This window comes from Protopterus annectens, chromosome 9.part0 (assembly GCF_019279795.1).
Source record: "Protopterus annectens isolate FY-2018-M chromosome 9.part0, PAN1.0, whole genome shotgun sequence".
Classification (NCBI taxonomy): domain Eukaryota; kingdom Metazoa; phylum Chordata; order Ceratodontiformes; family Protopteridae; genus Protopterus; species Protopterus annectens.
Window position 1 is genome coordinate 803,296,669 of NC_056743.1, and position 22,066 is coordinate 803,318,734.

At 38.7% G+C, this 22,066-nt stretch overlaps 1 protein-coding gene across 2 annotated transcripts in view; it reads left to right on the plus strand.

The window, feature by feature from the left end:
* BIN2 (bridging integrator 2) overlaps window positions 1-22,066 on the plus strand; it is a 353,798-nt gene that overhangs the window by 250,611 nt on the left and 81,121 nt on the right. For both annotated transcript variants that reach the window (XM_044083439.1, XM_044083440.1), the window contains 2 exons: window positions 1,381-2,323; window positions 11,658-11,759. In XM_044083439.1, coding sequence (XP_043939374.1) covers window positions 1,381-2,323; window positions 11,658-11,759 — 1,045 coding nt within the window. The remainder of the gene's footprint in view (window positions 1-1,380; window positions 2,324-11,657; window positions 11,760-22,066) is intronic.

The following is a 22,066-nucleotide window of genomic DNA, read 5'->3' on the forward strand; positions in this document are numbered from 1 at the left end:
TGCAGGCACCCAGGCATGTGGCAGCCTTGAAAGCCTCGCAGAAAGGGAGCTTTGGAATTAGTAGAGGATGTACTGAAACAGGTAGCAGACAGATGGATGAAGCCTATCAAAGCCTATCTTCAGCATTTTGAAGACACATTCTCCCAGTTGTTGCCAGCCACTGACCACCACAGGTTCTCCCCTACTTCCATAACATCGACGTCTGCCACTGCACCACCATCTGGCAATGGAAGCGTTTATGACTCTGTGGACTGGGGACTCCTTCACCATCTCTTCCTATGACTCTGTGGACTGGGGACTCCTTCACCATCTCTTCCTATGACTCTGTGGACTTGGGACTCCTTCACCATCTCTTTCTCAGCTCTTCTTCCCTTATCCTTTGTCCACTATGCTCTAACTTATTGCTCACTCACACTACCCAAAACAAAAACACTTAAAATAGGGGGTCTATCCCCCACCGAAAACATGATGCCCTTTCTTTCACACCTTCTCTAGCACAAACCATCTTGATGTTTTCCTTCTGTGTTCCCCTTTTTGTTTGTCTCCCCTTTTTCATTCTTTCCTATCTCTCCCGTCCTATTGTTAAACAGTTCAGATTTTTGGCTCATATTTTTGGTCTGTTCCTCATACATTTTTGGTTTTCAGGAAAATGATTGGCAAATCATTGAGGATGGAAATCTGAAAATAATGACAGACATTTGAGTTTGAGCCTTTATACCCTTCAGAAAATTCACAGTAATGAAGGTCTGTTATTCTATCAACTCTGTAGGTTTTAAGAGCAATATTTAAGAATTGTCCCTACTTTTGGGCCTTTTTCCCCTCATTAGTTATGGCTTTGTCCAGATTTCTTGCTCTAAGAGTTTGAGAGCTGTTGTTGGAAGAAGCAGTATACTATAGCGAGGGGAGAGTTAAGAGGGGGAGGAGCTAGTCAGATGATTTGCAGAGGGGGAGGAACTAGGCAGATGATCTGAAGCAGTGACACTGCCGTGCCTCAAGAGGGAGTGATTCGGCATCCTGCTTGAGGGATTCTGGTGCAGTTATTTAGTGGAGGGAGGTTGGGGGGGGGGGTTCCACAGTACTCAGGAAAAATGTTCATCCTCTCTCCCTCATTATTAAATCAAGCGTCATAGGAAACAGTATTTCTTATTTTGTACTGATCAACCTAATTATTTAGCTTTGCATTAATAAAGTAGTATGACTGATAGGACACTTTTTACTTTGGCCTAAAGATTTGTATTCCTTATGTCTAGTATTGTGGGTGACGTCTGCTGCAAATTTCAGCATGGATATATTTGAAAAATAGTTCTGTAAAATGAAGTTCTTTCAAATGCAAATAATAGATGTATATATGCATACCTGAAAACTGTTTTTGTTTTGTAGTAACAGGCGTTCGTTAGTGATCTCTTCACCCTTGAGGCCTGATGAAATAGCAACACCATCGGAAGACAGCCTAGATGAGACTTCATCAGCCAGTGAGAAAGATTCTCTTTCTACTGTGTCTGAAGCAGAGATCAGTCATCCTACCATACCAGAACCTGTTGCAGAGACAACTGTTCCTGCTGAACTTGAGACGCAATCCACAACCTCTTCTTCTACAGCTGTATCAGCATCTGATAACACAGAGTCAATATCTAATGATAAAGATCATGGAAATAAAGTTGTTGCTGACTCCTCTGAAGAAACTTCTCTGTCATCAGATGATACTAATGAGAAACATGCAAAAGACAGTCCCAAGGTAACAAAGCCAAGCATGTCAGAGAATATTCTGACACATCAAGAACCACAGGTTTTGTTAGAACATGCTGTATCTTCTAATGAGTCACTGGAAGTTTCTCATGAAATAAACACAGATAATTCAAGAGGTAAAAAATGTGACAGTCCACAGTCACAAGCACATACAGAAACTGTATCTGATATTCAAGAAATAGATGTAGATGCTTCTTCAGAGGAAAAAGTGAGGTCAACAGAAAAAGAACAAACTCCGCCATCTAAAGATGATCCCTGTCAAGGATCTCCATTATTAGATAAAAGTTCTGGTTGTTCTGAGAACCACTTGTCTTCTGCCACGGGCTCTGGCACGGCTACAGAAGGATCAGTATCTCTGCCGCATATGACAGAAGAGGAGCAAACTAAGAAAGCTGAAGATTCTGGAAATTCATCTCTGGCAAATGTCAGTACACACTGCTGCTCAGAAAATGGTGGAAAGCAAGATGTCCATACGGAGGCCCCTCAAACTATCAGTGAAGTCCAGAGTGGCCTTTCTAGTACTGATGCATCAAACAGTTCCAGATTGGTGAATGATGACCAGCCAGCATTATCACAGGTAATTAAACACTGCTGCCATTTACACTGACATAGACATGCATGACATGAAGCATGTCCACTGCTGTTTCTGTTCTGAAAGCCAAGAATATGGAGAACTCATTGCGGTCACACTGATGTCATTGTACAAATTTTAGATAAACCCAGAATTTAAAACACTGATATATAAATTACTTTTATAGGCCAGACATTGGTTCCAAACTGTCATGTGGCACTTACCTTACATGTATAATGAAGACCAGGTTCATAATAACTTGAGTTTCTCTGTGGCAATTTTAGTCTTTCTTATGATCTGCATTGTTCAGTCCCTTTGGTGAGGTAAGGTATGAACTGAAGAGGGGTAGCTGTCTGTATTAGATGCATACACTTCTCCTAACATATCACCTGATAGTGGAGTGACAATCTCAGACCAGTACACTGACTTCACTGTTGGTCTATGTTGCCGTATTCAGGTTGAGTAGATGTGAGTGGTTTCAACATCTGGGTGAACATAGGCAGTGTCTGTTGCCAAAGAATTGATTACTGCCACACAGGTGATTGGCTAGGTGATGTTTTACAACAGTACCCCCCCCCCCCCAGCCATTTTGTGCAAGAATGGGCATGGCCATAGTGATCGACATGCCAAATGGCCGTGATGTAGCATGCAAATGATGGATTGACATGTCATGCAAATTTGCCTGCGACATCACGAATAGTCATTCCTTCTACTTCAAAGTAGTAAGATCTCGGAGTTGTTATATTTGTATTTATATACAGGGGGGTGCATTGGGGCTTGCCCCCCTGCAAAAAGCACAGAGAAAAAGTAATATTTGTGAGCTACCATATAAAGCAGTAGAAACCACCATGTGAAACTAAACACATAGATTCAAGGCTATTTATAAAAAAAGCACAGGGAAAAAATTAATATGTGTGAGCTACACTATAAAGCAGTAATGTAGTTGTTATAAGTTTGGCTTAGTGCAAACATCCTTGGAAAATCATACTGTTTCATAATCACACACAGTTAACATGAAGCTGAATGTCTTATACTTTTACTTATACTATGACGTATGTTTCTTCACCTGCCCTGAGACAGTATAGCATCTCATCACTAACTGTTACTATGGTGACTACACACTAACTATCATGTGCTTAGTATGCATGATCATCTGATGTGGACATTACAGTGCTGCTGCTTCTGATGTTACATATCTCTCCACTGCCTGTTTTTCAGCTGAATGTTTTAGGTTTTGCCAGTAATACCGAATGAATATTCATGTGGACTACCAAAGCATTTTCATATTTATTTATGTATACTGACCAAAAATGGCCATGGGCAGACTGTTGGGCGGGGTATGAGCGCCCCCTTGCTACTGCACATGGGGAAGTACTATTGTAAAACATCACCATTGATTATGCTCACATAATTACCTTTTCCATCCACTGTAAAGGTCATTCACTGGACTTAATATTCCGGATACATGTGGTCACCTCTAGCTTTTATTTACTCAGCTATCTGGTCCATTTCAGTCTGGAACAACCTTTACTCTGGTTTTCTGACTGTGAGTTGCTTAATTGCAGGAATGTACATAATATTGCAATCAGTCACCTGTTGTTACGTTTCCTCTGCTTCTCACAAACATTAGTGCAGGAGATCCAGCCCAGATTATTCCTCCCTATAACAAGGCTACCACTGGTGTGCAAGTGTGTCTTTCTCTTGATCAAGTTCAAATGTCCCTGGTGGAGTGCACTGCCCTGTACAATCATGAGTTGTTCAGCCCCTGAAGGGGCAGGCAGACAAAGGCTATAACATCAAAAGAGATAATCTTACTTGAAGTGGAAATATATCATTCTGTTTACCACTTGGAGATCACTTATTAGAAAGTAATATTCTTTTCCAGGGACATAGCTAGACAGATCATCAACTCTTCTTCTGTGTGGACAAGTTGTGTAGTGCAGCCTGACATGTCATCCAGAAGAATTTTTCTGTCTCTGTGAGGTGACAGCCGGAATTTTTGGGGGAAGGTTAACCAGATTAGGCTGGGGTTCATCAAGAATCATCAGATGGGATAAGAAGTCAGATAGCCAGATGTCTGCTGATGGGCAGTGGTGCAAGTTTCAAGGCAAAGATTGTTTTAGGGCCATGAGCTTGAATTTCACCATACACACTACAAAATGGCGACTGGAACTTAGTCCACCCAGGCTTGTTCAGTCTTGCTGTGGTCACATTCTAAATTATTACATCCTCTGCAAGGGCCTGCTCTGGGAGTCAGAAATGTTACCACCAATGATAAGCCCTTTTTACTGCTGGGGGTAAATATTTCCAATTCAGTAACAGCTCTACTACAGTGCTTTATCTCAAAGAGGTGCAGCACCATGGTGGGTTGTGTCTCTGACCTACTGCAAATGAAAATAAGGCATATGATAATTAGCCAACTGCACTATCCCAGAAATGCTTGTAGTAAGTGATTTACATAGTCAAGCATTTCATAGAACTACTCAGCTACGTTAATCCTTTCTGCCAGCTTTGTTAATTATCTCACTACAAGCTCACATTCACCCATTACTTTCAAAGGGTGACATAGTGTTAGAGGTAAATGCTAGGGAATTTACAAGATAGGCAGGGTCTGGAAGCATGCGTTCATGTGTATATATGTGTGTGTGTGTGTGTGTGTGTGTGTGTGTGTGTGTGTGTGTGTGTGTGTGTGTGTGTGCGTGCGCATGTGTGTGCGTGTGTGTGAGACTGTATGGGGTTGTATGGGTGGCCTCAGGAATGTGTGTGGCTGTGTGTCTGTGTATGTGCGGGCGCGTGTGTGCGCCTACATATATATATATATATATATATATATATATATATATATATATATATATATATATACACATGCTCTTCAGAAAATCAAAAGATGGAAAATCAACGTATCTAAAACTCAAATTTTGAAAATGAAATTCACCCTTTTTCAGTGTTGTGCGATCTTGGAGTTGGTACATATAATTAGCAGGGGTGTGGGGGCCCAGCCACCCACATGAGGGATGCAAGGGGCTTTCCCCTGCATTAAAAATATTTTTGATATTTTGAGTTTTAGATATTTTGATTTTCAGTCTTTTGAACTTTTGATCTTCTGACATAGACCCATATATATATATATATATATATATATATATATATATATATATATGTATGCATGTGTTTAGATGTGTATATGCGTGTGAGGGAATGAATGAAGGTGTCCCTGTGTCAATACAATACATTGGCTGCCAGTGGTGATTATTATAGCAAAGTGCTTGTTAGCACTTGCGGTAATCACCAACTGATTCAGTGACATGCAAATTAGCTGATAATGAGGTCTGTCTTCAATGTGTCTGTTATGTATCTGAATCATTGGTTTCCACAACTGCAATAAACAGCCCTTTTTTGCAAAAGCATTGCTGCTTACAGTCGGGCCTGTTTCTGAATCCTGGCCCAGGGTATTTCCATTTATATGAAGAAAGTTGTCTTTATCCCCATCTTTAAGAATTTATCTTTCGGTCTTTCAAGACTAAAAATTTTTGTCTGATTTGTCTGATTTATAACTGTCCCTTTACAACCTGGGCACAAAGACAAATGACATTATTATAATTTGTTGTGCAATATAATGTATAAAATTTGAACTCAGTAATATTGAGAGTATTTTACAACTAATTTATCAGAGACTTTTATTTTAAGTCATAGTTCTGCGATAAAGCATAAAATTAAATTGCACACGACTCAAGCAAGCAGTTACAGTTAAGAAAATGGATATAGTATAATACAGTTCCATAAGAAATGGATGCAGAAACTGTGTATGCAGCATTGCTGTTTGCCATCAGCTGTGTTTTATTCTGTTATAGTTACCATGGTTACTACCACCTCTCACTGGTTGTGTGGTTTTGTCCAAGGGGCAGACATGCAGCATCGCATCCTGCCACCGCATACCCTCCCAATGACATTCTCAGCCTCCACCAGAGAATGTCTTGAGGAATGGCCACACATCCCTCCTTCAATACCCGAGATGTGCACACCCCATACCTCCCTAGCCAGTACCTCAGGCACTTGAGAAGTTAATCAAACTCAGGTCATCTGAGCCACAATCAGGGCTTTATAGCTCTACACTATGGCATTGGTTAACTATATCTGCCTTTATGGTGCTTTGAGAGTTTTCCAATAAATCGTGGGAATAATATTGTTTTTCTTATGACTGAAGGAAGTTTCTTCCATTTGGTGGGGGCAGTTTTGGAAAAACTTTTTTTTGCCTGCTGAGTTATGAAATTGAGGTCTTTATAATATCAATTGACTATCTTTATCTACACATGAATCATAAGGGGTTGGTTTATTTTTTATTTTATTTTTGAGAGTAGAACAATAGTTGGAATAGAGACATTTTAAAAGTTATGTTTGCTAGCAGGAGGCAGGTTCAGGCTGAAACGTAATGAATTAATGGTCTGGAGGGTAGTGCAGTCAGGTTACGTCCTAGGGGCAAATGTAAAAAAGGAACAGAGTTTACTGACAGTTATTTGAAGAGAGCAGGTATTTTGGCTAGTATTTAATGTGATTGTGGAAAGGTCATATTCCATTATAGGTATAAGTAGATTTATTGTAAATGATCTGTGAGATTGTGGGGTGAAATTATTTGAAACATTATAGATTGTTAGCATTTAGCTCAAGTTCTTTTTTAAAGCTCATAATTTTTTTTGGAGCCATAGCTAGGTGTTGCATTGGCCAGTGAAGCAGGCTGATCTGCCTCCTTTAAGTTGAGGACCCAAACAAAAAAAAATGTACATTGTAGAAACCACTTACTGCAAATGTAACAAGTAGCTTGCTGCACTCTAAATACCACACAAGGAGCCCTGAAGTACTTTGGCCCTGACTGAAAATGTAGTGCTGACATTCATTTCTGAAAGCCTGTTCTGCACTTTACCACCTAATCAGCATCTTCCATTTGAGACCCCTAACACACTGCACCCAGGGCAGCTGCCCCTTCACCTCACCCTATCTGTGCCTCTAATTTTCTTGGATCTATTTCACTCTAGTTTTAGGCTCAGTCATAGCTGTAGGCTGTTCATACTAATGTTGCTTTTTGTTCAGTTTTGGTCTTCCATGATTTTTTCTCCTTTATTTGACACCATGAATCACTACATCTTAAGTTCATCTGGCTTACTTTCTGCTTCTTGGGACACATGCAGAATGTGGATTCTGGATTAAGCTTCTCTGCTTGCTATTGTCTATGCTGCAGTCACATACAGGGCCTGTAATGATATTTTTGCTTCTACCTAAAGATGTTATTAGAGGGAAAGGACTGAGATATCACTCCTATGTTGGGTACACAGTGCTCCTTCCCTCAGAGGCATGCATGTCGCAGACCTTTTTCAAAATTTTACAGGAAGTTGTTCAGATCATCTAAACGTGTAGCACAAAGCCTTAGCAAAAGAGCTCAATTAATCAGGTAATCATTTAACTTTGGTCCGGATTCGATAAAGCCTGCACTAAGTGTACACGATATGTATTCAATAAAATTATCACATTTTTGGGCTTCCTAGTCACTCACAAAGATTACACTAAGTGTGCATGTAGTCTGCACTTTGTGGTAACCTTTATGAATCCCTGTCCATATTTAAAGCTGCAAGAATATCAGTAGGAAAACTAAAATTAGGAGGAAGAAGGTGTGAGTTATGTCTGTGTTGTCTGTTCACTTGGAACACTGTACACTTAGTGTAGGAGGAAGAAGGTGTGAGTTATCTGTGTTGTATGTTCACACAGAACACTGTGCACAGTGTATGAGGAAGAAGGTGTGAGTTATGTCTGTGTTGTCTGTTCACTCAGAACACTGTACACAGTGTAGAAGGAAGAAGGTGAGTTATGCCTGTGTTGCCTGTTCACTCAGAACTCTGTAAACTTAGCGTAGGAGGAAGAAGGTGTGAGTTTTGTCTGTGTTGTCTGTTCACTCAGAACAGTGTACACAGTGTAGGAGGAAGAAGGTGTGAGTTATGTCTGTGTTGTCTGTTCACTCAGAACACTGTACACAGTGTAGGAGGAAGAAGGTGAGTTATGCCTGTGTTGTCTGTTCACTCAGAACTCTGTAAACTTAGCGTGGGGGGAAGAAGGTGTGAGTTATGTCTGTGTTGTCTGTTCACTCAGAACACTGTACACAGTGTAGGAGGAAGAAGGTGTGAGTTATGTCTGTGTTGTCTGTTCACTCAGAACACTGTACACAGTGTAGGAGGAAGATGGTGTGAGTTATGTCTGTGTTGTCTGTTCACTCGGAACACTGTACACAGTGTAAGAGGAAGAAGGTGCGAGTTGTGTCTGTGTTGTCTGTTCACTCAGAACACTGTACACTTAGTGTAGGAGGAAGAAGGTGTGAGATATGTCTGTGTTGTCTGTTCACTCAGAACACTGTACACAGTGTAGGAGGAAGAAGGTGTGAGTTATGCCTGTGTTGTCTGTTCACTCAGAACACTGTACACAGTGTAGGAGGAAGAAGGTGTGAGTTATGTCTGTGTTGCCTGTTCACTCAGAACACTGTACACTTAGTGAAGGAGGAAGAAGGTGTGAGTTATGTCTGTGTTGTCTGTTCACTCAGAACACTGTACACAGTGTAGGAGGAAGAAGGCGTGAGTTATGTCTGTGTTTGTTCACTCAGAACACCGTACACTTAGTGTAGGAGGAAGAAGATGTGAGGTGTGTCTGTGTTGTCTGTTCACTCAGAACACTGTACACAGTGTAGGAGGAAGAAGGTGTGAGTTATGTCTGTGTTATTTGTTCACTCAGAGCAGTGCTCACTTAGTGTAGGCTTTACTGAATCTGGCCCTTTATTTTGAAAGACACTGGAATGAGGTCCTCTTACTTTTATTTCTGGAATTCTTGTATTAGGTGGTCTGAAATCACAACTTCTCAAAGAGGAAGACAGACTAGATACTACCTGTCATTGATCACTCTTTCACTTAGGTGCAGTGAAAATAATAGTGTGGGAAATGTGTGTTACGGGGGGGGGGGGGTTACAAGGGAGTTCACCTTCCTATAAAAATAGATTTTTATGAGTTTTGAATTTGCTTCTAGCTTTCATGACGTTGAGTACTTCTGACATGGGTTACAGAGTACAAAACTGCATGTGATATGGGCAAATGTTGCCAACTTTTGTGATCCAAGCTCAGTTGGTTGAGCACCTGCAATGTAACCATGGTCATATTAAACACTGTGGTAACATGAGTATGGACCAATCAGCTGCAGCTCATTCCTGCTGGGGATTACTAAGAAGCATATTGATGCATGTGAGAAATGGCATTTTTCATACCAAGCTCTGCTCTACTGGAATTCACTACCATGGAATATTCAGGTGAGCATTACTGTAGGCAGATCTAAGACTAAACAATGAACCACTATGTATAAAAAAGCAACACAGATAAGTACATAATGTTAACAATGTGAAAAACTGACTTAAAAAAAAAAAACATTATTTCTTGCAGTGGACAAGCCCCCACCCCCCCACACAGACACGCACACAAACACAAGTAAAGCACATACTCCCATATCTCTAAATGTCCTAATTTCAAGATTATCTAACCTTAGCAGTAAGAAGAAACTTCCTTACTGTCACAGTTCTGTGATCTTGCTAAATGCAATGTATTTTGTGATGAAATAGAGGAGTTTCAAAAACAGTTCAGCTATCCCCATTTCATCAAAATACTATACAATGTTTAGCAGGGATCACACCGAAGACTGATTTATTTCGGGTCTATATTAGAACATCGAAGTTTCAAAACTTTGAATGTTCTAATATCGAACCCTATTCAGCGAAAGCTGAAAACATCGAACATACATAACAGCAAATTTTTTCCTAGAGAAAAAATTTGCTGTTCCAAAACACATACACACAACACAAGCACACCAAACAAATAGCAATCCACACACATAAACCTAAAATCTTACACCTAACCCTACACTAAACTATACAAACACCACTAACTATCCACTTACCTTAACCCAAACCCTTAACCCTAAGGTCTGTCAATATTACACACTCACCTCACCTGCGCCCTAACCCTAACTCACCTACCCCACCCTAACACTCAAGTGCACACAATTGCATACTTACCTGACACGCGCCCTCACCCTAACTCACGTAATCCACCCTAACCCTCACGTCCACACAATCGCACACATACCTAACCCGCACCCTAACCCTAACTAATCTAACCTGCACTCAATCGCACAGTTACCTAAACCCGACCCATAACTTTCCACCACAGTGCTGAAAATACCAAAGCAACAGAAACAAACAACCGAATTCTTTCCCAAGGGAAAAATTCGGTTTACTGTTGCTTCGATATTTTCAGCTTTCGCTGAATAGGGTTTGATATTAGAACATTCGAAGTTATGAAACTTCGATGTTCTAAAATAGACCCATTTATTTCTTAAGACCCCCCACAGATTTGAATACTTTTAATTGAGTGACTTGTCTGTTTTTTCATTTTTTATCATATTAGTACTATCCATAGTATTTGGCACATAAAGTTTGATTTGACTAATTGATTTTAATATGTTGCTACTGCAACTAGTATATTCATAATGTTAAACACCTGAATATTTCAGCTATAACCTCAACAGAAATGCATCACTTTATCATAAAAATGCTGCAGATGACAAAATTCAGAAAGTATAAACTAAGCTCATGTATTTAAAGTGTTCAAGGCATGTCATTTCTTTTCAACATATACTATTTCTGCTATCTGATACATCTTCCCATGGGAGGAGATATGAATTTAGAACACAAATTCTTTTATTCCTAGTACTCCATACTTTATTTTATTGTGTATGTCGTTATGTTTTATATATGAAAAATATTAAAGTTCCATTACATCAGTAGTAACAGAAATAGTCATACCACTTAAGTGCCATTAATGAGTAAGCTGTTACTGATTATTTCTGCACACAGAACGTGTTACATGTAGACAGGCTAGACAGTTACATTTCCATTCATTTTTTGTCATTCTCAAAAATGTAGAAAGTGACTTGATGTCAGCAAAGTGGTAATTAGAATTAAGTTTCATATGCTAATTAGGCACATTAATTATGCACTTGGAATGCTCCTGCTATGATGGTCTGAATGTGGGCGATCTGCACTGCTTCAGTTTTACGAAACTGAGAAGGAATAGTCTTTGAGGAACACACAGAGATCAGTTAGTTTTATTTAACTGAAACCTTTACATTGGATCTGTGTAACTTTACCATAAAGTGGTATTAAAACATTACTGAAATAATTATGTGAGTTGTATTAGTGCTGCAAAAATAAATGTATACTGTGAATCAAACAGAAGTACACATTTTTTAAATATATTTCCAGACAGATTTGGTTGCTGCTCCACCAGAAAGCTGTTCTGATGGTAATGACAAAACTGCCAAAGAAGATGAGAAGGAGATACTGCCCCCTGGCTTCCTGTACAAGGTAAATACATTACAGTATCTTTTATGAAAGAAGAGAAAGAATGCAACATATTTTCAGGACCAAATGAAGCAGATACATAATATTCCTTACAAGGTTTCTAGCCTTGAGCTGTACTGTTTTAAAACTCCCTTGCAAAATGAAAGCTTTATGGCCTGTGATGTGACTGGAAGTTTAAGTTACAAAAGTCGTAACTCATCAATAGTTCAGCACACAGGTTCACACAAAGGAATTTTTAGTATGATCATTAAATCAGAGTATTCTTAAGGTAAATGGATTAGTTTTCTTGACTGGATATGATGGATGACAAAACTGAACAATATCAGAATTTTTAGCTGAGGAGGAGAAAGAATGTATCTGTAAGATAATAGCTTATGTCATATGCAGTAAATAACATTAATAAATGTTATAATCTTTCTATACATACCATGCATAATTACTGATTGAGTCAGTGATGAGCAAAGCAATCTCTGAACCATACATCTCAAAAGAATGTAAGCTTCATTAGAGGAAGGATGAAAGCACAATAGACTACTTAATTAAACTGCAGAAATTGTGTGCATATTGCCACATTTTGTCTGATTTTGGATGAGAAAGGAGACAAGAGTAATGAAGCACTTTGAAAAGTATAGAAAATACTCTGGCACATTTTTTTACACTTACTGTTTCTTCTTTCATTGCAATGCAACTGAATGGAGTAGTTCTGTTCTGTGTTTGATGAAAAACGGATTTCAGCTGTAGATGATGGAGGGAAATGCACATGAACTAAAGATAGTTACCAAGGTTACTGGTCTGAGGTAGATCAGTTGTAACAATGTAAATGTTAATATTGTTGATAGCTGGTGCCCTGTGAAACAGTTAGTATTAAGGAAAGGCTAATAACAGTTCATTGAATGTTAAGTCTCTTGTGTAACTAGCAAGACATACTGGGAATCGTAAATGGAAAAATATGGGATAACCAGAATTTGTTTGCAGGAGGTCACCTTCACCTAGATGCAGAAAGAATCCAGAGGTCAAAGTGTATACTGGGGGATATTATCATTCAATTATATTAGCGTATATTATTATATAAGAGGGTGATTCTCATTAGGCGCGATGTATAGTTATCGACCATGGAATGGATAAAGCCAATCTATAACTAAATGAGGTAGGTTATTTGAAGCACAAAAGAGAAGTTGGCTAGGCTTAAAATGGCTAGCAAAGGTACCTATGAAAACGTTTACTAGTGAATGGGGTAAGAGATAAGTAAGAAAGGTAAACGGGACAGATGGAATGAACAGTAAAGTGAAATATAGGCATGTTAAGTAAAAGGTAATATCTGCAATGGTAGCCTCTTTTGCTGGAAAATAACACTGGTACCCATTTAAGTTCCTTACTTTAATTATTTACCACTGTCTCACCAAACTCTGCCCTCTCTGGTTTGTACCAGTTTTTTCTTTTGCTAACAATGAAAACAAGTCAGCGTGATTACTGGTTTTCTTAGACTTGCTACCCTTTCTTTCCAGGAAGGGAGTACCATGATGAGCTATTTAATAATCCCTAATTAATTTAAAATACTTCTTATTATAAGTCACTGCTGTAGCCATCTCTACTCTTCTTTCTAATGTTGCCTCAGCACTCCTCTATGGTCTTCATTCTGCTATCATAATAGGCTTTTACATCTCCCCCCCCACTGTCATTCATCTATAAGGTATTGTCTTCACTGCTGCAGCTTATTTGATTAACACATTCAGGTATGTTGGTTAGTTCTTACTCAATTCATTGCAGAGATGCCCTTGCAGAACTTTTGCCACAAATCTGGCACTTGCTGCAGAGGATTAAGGAGCTTTTAATGATCTGTTTCCTGTGGTGCAGTGTTTCAGAGTTTGAATCCCTCGTGCTCCATTGCCTAACTTTGTAACTCTGACCAATTCACTTAACAGACAGCACTTCCTATTTGAGTCTGCAAAAGGCCCACAGAGATCAATGCTCTACCTCAGTTAACAAATTCAAATAAAATAAACTTCTCTTTCATATACATTTGTATTCATTCCTGCCTTTTAAGTTCCTCCTGATAATAAAAGTTATTTATTTCAGGTCCTGCAAGATTAAATCTTAATGCAGATGACTCATCCTTCCCAAATTTGTCAAGTTCTAGTTCATCAAACACAATGCATAAAGTGGTTTTATTCTTGGAATAAAATGCAGTGAATACGCATTTACTGTGGGGAGCAGAACTTCACTGCAGGGGGAAAAAATGCTCTTTTGATACACTGATTAATCCCAGGAATGTTACTAAGTGATGGTTTTATATTGTGCTTATCAGTTTAGTGCCATGTTATGATAACTTGTTGTGTACAACTCTAAATATACATAGTATTACTGTGGTTCTCGATCAGTGTATCTCCTACTAACCACTTTCTAGTTACATTCATAATCATATTTTTTAGCATGACTGTGTTCTTATACTTTACCTATATTCTCTTGTTCTGACTCACTATGGTCCTTCCTCCATCTCTTTTTATAGTATTAACTTTATTGCCTCAGTATAATATGGCAGTTTAGTAGAGTTTTTCTCTTTCCTTTTATGCCTCTAATCACTATATTCAACCTAGATACCGCTGAATGACTGCCACAAGAGTCAAATCCCAAACATTTTCACTGAGAATTTTGTCCTTGTGCAATGTAAACAAATTTAACTTGAAGAACCTTACTGTGTATTAACTTCATCAAGTCAGATACGTGCCTGCCTGTGCTCATACCTCTCAACCTCGTAGTATAAGAATTCTGGACAAAGCCCAACAAAATGGGGGAACAAAGGCCCAAAAGATAGGGACATATTTTAAATACTACTCTTATAAACTTAGAAAATTGCTAGAGTAACAGGGTTTGTTTTAACATACATTTTCTGAAGCATATGAAGTCTGAAACTCATATGTATGTCAATATTTAGTGACTTCAATCCTCAGATCATCCCAGTGATTTTCCAGAAAACCAGAAATTTTATGAGGAACAGATCAAAAATATGAGCCAAAAATCTGGACATTTGAGAGGTATGCCTGTGCTGGAAATTAGTTTTTAACACCCCCCCCCCCCCGCCCACAGAGTTGTTCTTGCACTCAAAGGACCACCTACTAAGCTGGCCACTGTCCTTTCTCTGGACCAATCGATTATACTGCATATATCAGTTAGTTTCCCAGGCTAAAAGGTTTCTGCATTCAGGAAATGTAAGAAAACATGTTCTACTTGGTACCTCTCTACTAATTGCTTTGTATTGGCTATAAAATGATTATTCTCTATTACAGTTTGACCTGAGGGTGGAAGCCCACTATGCATGGCTTTGATTTGCTCCCCTACACCAGTTCCCGCACACTCCTTCTAAGTCTACCATTGTACTTACTACACACATTCCACTTGTGACCCCTATTCCATAACCCTCCCAGATAACCTTACTACTATCATACAAGCACTCCTGTTTCTTTTTACCTAATTTCATTTAATTTTTGGTGTCATTCCTAACTACCTTTCTCCATCATATACTGCTTTGCTCTATAGACACTCACAGTCAGACCCCTCCCTAACAGCACCTATCTATTCTACACTGTATCTTCTACTTTTCCCAAATAATCACTGACTTCTCCCTATATTACCTACATTCTCAATCTGTAGCCTTTTAAACCCCCTATTTCTTGCATTCCAGAGTGGATACTAGAATAACTTAACTCTTCCTTCATGGAAAATATTTCTTTCCTACCTACCTTCTATCAGCTATCAGACTCCGCCACCACTAAATATCCTTCTGCCGTGCAACTTCTTTTCCCTTCTTGATCCCTACTTTCCCACTACCTGCCATCTATAACATACAGATCCCGTTACTTAATCATGCTGCTCCTCAGCTTATCCTCTATACTGGGCCATCTCTCATCCTGCCATGACATTATAACAGCTCCCAACATCTCTCCAACTCTGTCCCAGCCACCTATTCATACTTCCTCTCTACACTCTCCTCACATCACACTAAACTTATTTAATGATCCACCTTTACTGTAAATACAGCCTGATTAATCTCCATTTCAACTCAAACCAAAACAAAATCAGGTGGAAAAATGCTCTGCAAAAAACAGGTATCAATAATTCCGCAATATAGTAAAACCATTCTAGGAGGAGACATTCACTCTAATCCTGGCATCACCTATCACAATGAACATCAAGACAATTCTCTTTCACACACTATTCTAACCCTACAGCTGTCAACCACCAACCCCGGTAATCTAATCTTTGTTTTCATAAAAGAATAAGAAATAAAATTGCTGAACTGCATGCCTGGATTATCCAACATAAACCTGATATTCTCGCTATAACTGAAACTTGTCTTAAACTCAGCATAAAAAAACTCCAAAATTACTCCTCCCAGCTATAATATCATCCATGATGACCATATAAAGAGGAAAGGTGGTGGCATTGCTTTAATATTTCCCAACAACCGCCATATTTTCCCTTACAGCAAACCAGTACTAAAATTCGATTCAGCAAAGCTTCTTATAACTTTCCTGAAATTAAACAGTTATACTTCTCTTTACATCCCTCCTGGCAACAATACAGCTACACTGGAAAATATCTTACATTGGATATCCAATGTCATTTGGTTGGACATAAACTTTAACTCCCCTACATCTTTGCTTTCACACAACTAATTAATAGCCCCACACATTACAAGACATCAAATTCCCTATTATACAGGATCCAAGCATCAGACCTTGCAAATACACCACCTCAGGTACAATGTCTGACTGTCTCAGTGATCATCTCCCAATCTATACAACCAACTGCAAGTAGTTAAAAATTTTTCAGATAATATAAGAATGTCATTTGGTTTTGACAAAGCAGGAAAGCTGCAGCACCAACAAAACATCAGTTTGGGACAAAAATGTGATATAAAAGAACTTGAGCAAGAGCGAGTGTATGAAGGATCAACAATAAAACATGAACAAATGCAAATAAAACTTAGTAAGGAATATTTTAGAAGACTTAATTAATTCTAAAAACAGCGTTGACATCTAGGAACAAAATTCAAGCTATAAACCAATTTGCTCTTCCTGTCCTAACGTACAGTTTTGGAGTAACTGACTGGCCCCAAAAGGTGTTGGACAGATTAGATAAGAAAACAAGAAGGATGCTTCATGCTCACCAAATGATTTATAAAAATCAGTGCATACCAAGATTATATATGCCCTGTTCCGAAGGAGGTATGGGCCTCCTTGAAATTGAATACATGTATAGGTCTGCAGTCATGGGACTGCACACATACCTGCTGACCTCACAAGACCCAAATGTACTGAAAGTTTTAAAACATGAAGAGAATAAATCCAAGATGACTTCCCTTCTTAGTCTAGCAGAAGCATATCGGCATCAAGCAGGAATGGAAATCAAACCAAAAGTAGATAAAAATCAGGAGTAGCTGAATGTCCCAAAACACAAGAGAAAAAATATAAGGTGAAGGATCAGATGAGAAGGCAAAAAATGTGGAAAATGCATAAATATAGTTGCAAGTATAGAAAGTATAAAAAATTCCTGGAAGAACCTCATGTTGATCAGGCTCAAACGCAGGAATGATTAATGAGAGGCAAATTCAAACCAAAAGATGAAAGGTTAATATTGGGGGCCAAGGATAGTGGGTTATGTGCACATTGGTTTACAAAGTCCAGTGAACATGTGGGAGAAACAGACAAATGTAGGTTTTGTAAAACCGAAATGGAAACAGTCACGAACCTTGTTGCTGGTTGTGACATACTAATGGCAGGACTGTATACTGAAAGGCATAATAATGTGGCAAGACTATTGCACTGGGGATTGTGCAAACATTATGGTATTGAAGTACCTGAAAAACACTGGATATATGAGCCACAAAGCATCATAGAAAATGATGACGTCTGTATCACATGGGATCACCCATTACCAATTGTCCAAAAGATAGATGCGAGAAAACCAGATATAGTGGTCCATGAAAAGAATACAAAAGTAGCATTGATTATTGAAATCGCTACACCCAGTGACTACAGTGTCTTGCATAAAGAAAGACACAAAGTCATAAAATATCAGGATTTGCAGGCAGAAATGAGAGCAATGTGGAAGAAAGATACCCAGACAGTTCCAATAGTAGTAGGAGTAATGGGTCTTATAAAAAAGAATCTACAGCCATATTTAGATATGTTACCAATACATGTAACTCTGTACGAATTGCAGGTGCTGCAAAGAGCACTTCTGTCTGACATCAAAGACTGAAACAATACTAATTTCATGAACTTTAATCATACTTTAACTTAGGAATTGGGTCCTTTCCCATCATGGTATTAGAAACCCAAACAACTTGGAGAAATTAAAAAAAACAGATATCTCGCCCATCCATTTAAACAACATGTTTATAAAACAACATGCAACCTTTCCAAATTTAACCCAGAAATATTCATTACTAAACTGTCACTTTAAATACCTTAACATAGCAGCCGATAGCATTGCCTACCCTGTCTCAATCTTTATAAACAGGCCAATCCGGGAATCCCACGTTCCTTCTCTCTGGAAAATGTCACACATTATCCCTCTGCAGAAAGGAGGAAATTCAACAGACATTACTAACTTTAGACCTATAGCAATCTTATCTGCCCTCAACAAAATGCTTGAAAAATATATTCAAAAACAATTGCTAAACTACGTCCTGCAGGAAGAACTTCTATCCCCCACACAACACAGTTTTCGTCACTCCCATAGTACTACCACTGCACGTCTAACTTTTACAGAACCTATCAATAAAGCTAGAGATAACAGCAAACTAGCCTCCTCCTTATTTCTAGACTTGTAAAAGCCTTCAACACTGTTTGTCACAGCAAATTTCTACTTCAAATGTCCTCAGTAGGCCTATCTCAGCCCACCCTTTTATGGTTCAAAAGCTGCTTGTCCAGTAGGTATCAGCCAATAAAATGGCACTCCATTCTCTCTCCATACATCCCAGTCATCACCAGTGTAGCACAAGGATCTATCCCTGGTTACCTTCTCTTTAACATTATCACCAAAACCCTCCACACATCCACACAATAGGCTTCATTAATACAATAAACAGATGACTCCATATTCATATGCACATCAGGCAACCTGGCACATCTCAAAAAAATATTCAGGAAGCTTTAACAGTCACTGAAACATGGCTTTATAACTAACAACTCGTGCTCAACCAAAGAAAATAGTTTTTTCCTCAAACCCCTCTCTCATGCAAAAACAACATTTAAAATCCTCTCTCTTAATAATATAAGTATAATAATATAACCAATGAAGTCACTTTTCTTAGCAAATTATTTGGGATGATAGTGGATGATAATCTTAAATGTTACCTGCATATACAAAATTGTACTAAAAACTCCCCAAAAACGTTTTCAACAAGACAACTAAAACTACACTTGCTACTTTTTATTTCCTCCCCTCGCTACTTTAAAACCATTCTGAAAGACTTCCCAGCTAAAGTCTGGCTCTGTTCTTGCTCTACCCCAGGATAAACTATATCCCCTAAATATGAACAAGTACTTGTTATACCTTATACCTCCTTACCCGCACTTCTTCACTCACTTCCTTACATCAATTAATTTCTTTTTCCTGACTATCTAAATATGTAATTTTCCTCTCACTTCATATTGCTAACTCTGTCTGTATTATACTAACTTACCCTTTATTTCTTTAAACTGGTTAAAATTTCTCTAAATATTAAATCATTGTCATATAAATTGTGTCTTTTCTTAACCAATGTTTTCACATTGTGTCTAATTTGGTAAAATTATTTAAATTGTAGATGTTTTTGTATTTTTTGATGATTGTAAAATTATTGTTCTTAAAATGTTTTTGTAATACTTTGGAGCATTTCTTCCTGGGCCTTCCCAGTCATAATTTCCTGGTAATCATACATCAGTAAATAAATTATAGTGGACAGTATTTTGTCATTTAAAAACAAAAATATGTAAGGCAGAAGTGAAAAGAAGCACCCCCAGGTAGCAATCAATATCTGCAGGCAGACAAGGAGTTTGATTACACATAGAAATAAACTTCTCAAGAAAATAAGGGTTGGAAATAATAGATTCTTGATGGGTAAAGTAAATGATGTATCTAGATCAGGATCAGCAACATTATTAAGATCCTTTCCACGAAAATATAAAGGGATAATAAAAGGCATGTGTTAACTTTATCAGAAAAGGAAATCTCTTATGGTTCTCAGGCAACTGTCTTACCCATGGTAATATCAAAATGAAGGAGGCTGAAAGTATTTTTAATTTGTTCACTCTACACTTCATTAAATCTTATGGATATAGATGTTCAACCATAGAAAACACTGATCATCCAGGTAACGACTAAAAAACATGATATTGTCAAATGATTAGGAAATTTAGTTTATACCAAGGCTGCTTATTCAGGTGGAATCATCAATAAAGACTTTAGAGAATTACAGGTTCATAGGTTCATAGGTTGGTACTGGGCTATCTGCCCGAAGGCATATATTAGCCCAGCCACGTTGTGCGGTATTCACCGCCCCTTTGGTAGTTCCCTAGACCCTTGTACTAGCAGATAGTACCCTTGGCCCCTATCTAGTAGTGCTGTTGGTGTGATCCCTGGTGTGAACTTTCTGTTACCCATCCACTCATCAAGGTTCCTCTTGAAGAGTGATAGTGAGGGGCTCTGTCTTATGTAGATCAGGACCCTGTTCCATAGTAAGGGAAGTCTCTGCGAAGGGAATCTATCCCTCCAGCATGTTCTATTCATTGTTGTGTTGAGGTTTATATCCCTAGAGCATGTAGCTCGAGTAGATTTGGTTTTGCTAAGATGGAGCATGTTCAACAATTCTGGGTTGGACATGGCTCTGTACGTTAGACAGAGATCGCCTCTGAGAAAGCGGTATGCAAAAGAGAACAGTCTTAGCTTTTTCAGTCATGCTGCATAGGGCAACTGTTTGAGGCCAGTAATCCTCTTGGTTAGGTACCTCTGTGGTCTCTCCAGCTGCTGGAGATGTCTAGCCAGGTACATTCCAATTGGTGCATTGTACTCAATAATGGGTCTGATGAGGGAAGAGTAGAGGGGCACCATTACATCCTTAGATATTGATGCGAACCCTTTCGTGATCAGATGGGTCACATAGAATGATTTTCTAACCACTTTGGCAACATGGTTATCAAAGGAAAGCTGACTATCTACTTGGGTCCCTAGATCCCTTATTTCTTCTTCAGATTTCAGGGGATTACCTCCTATGTTGTAGTTTGCGGGTACTCTGTTTTTTCCAAAGGGGATTACTAAGCATTTTTTTGCATTTAGCTTGAGACCATGGCTTTGACACCATGCATCAGTCTCCTTTAGGCCCTTCTTGAGGATCTCCATGTTGGCCGTAGACTCTATTATAGCACCCAGTTTGCAGTCGTCCGCAAACATAGTCAGCCACAGCCCTTCTGTGCTTGCCTGTACTTCTGAGAAGTATATACCAAATAGGAGGGGCCCCAGGACAGAGCCCTGAAGCACACCACTCATTACTGGTCTGGATTCGGACATAGATCCCGCGACTCTTACTTTATGGGATCTGTCTGAGAGCCAGTTTGCGATCCATCTTGTGACGTAAGGGTTTATGCCCAGGCTGGTGAGCTTATCAATAATACTTGAATGGGGAATGGTGTCAAATGCTTTAGCAAGGTCAAGGTAAGCCATGTGTACCTCCTTTCCCTTATCTATAGCCTGAGTAACTATGTAATTATGAAAGAAACGTCTGACCAACCACAGAATATATATCTTTACGGATAGTTATGAGTCTGCCAAGATCCATGAAGATTCAAAGTTTGCCAAAGTTGAACTGCTGTATAAGGGAAAGGGACCATGTGATAGTGCCATCAGCTACATGCAGATAAACTTACTGTTACACACTGGGAAGGCCAGGAATCCATTGTCCCAGAAAACTACCTGAAGAGCTGAATAACCATAACAACTTAAATGCATATCAGCATTTGTGCATAAAAGCCATATAGGTAACAAGTTGTAGTCATTCATTCTATAACGCTGTAATTGCCATTGAAAACATTCCAAACAGCTGTGAGTTTCAAAGACTTCTCAGCTGCTTTTAACAAAGCAATTCAAACTTGCTAGTAAACCGCTGATTAATATAATGATTAATACAGCTCTAGTCAACTAGATAATAGCTTAGACAAGGCACAGAAAAAGGTACAAAGAATATATATATATAATATCCTGGACAAATCATAGGATAGGACAGTGGGGTATGACAAGGTTTAATTTTGGGGTCATATCTGTTCGATCTG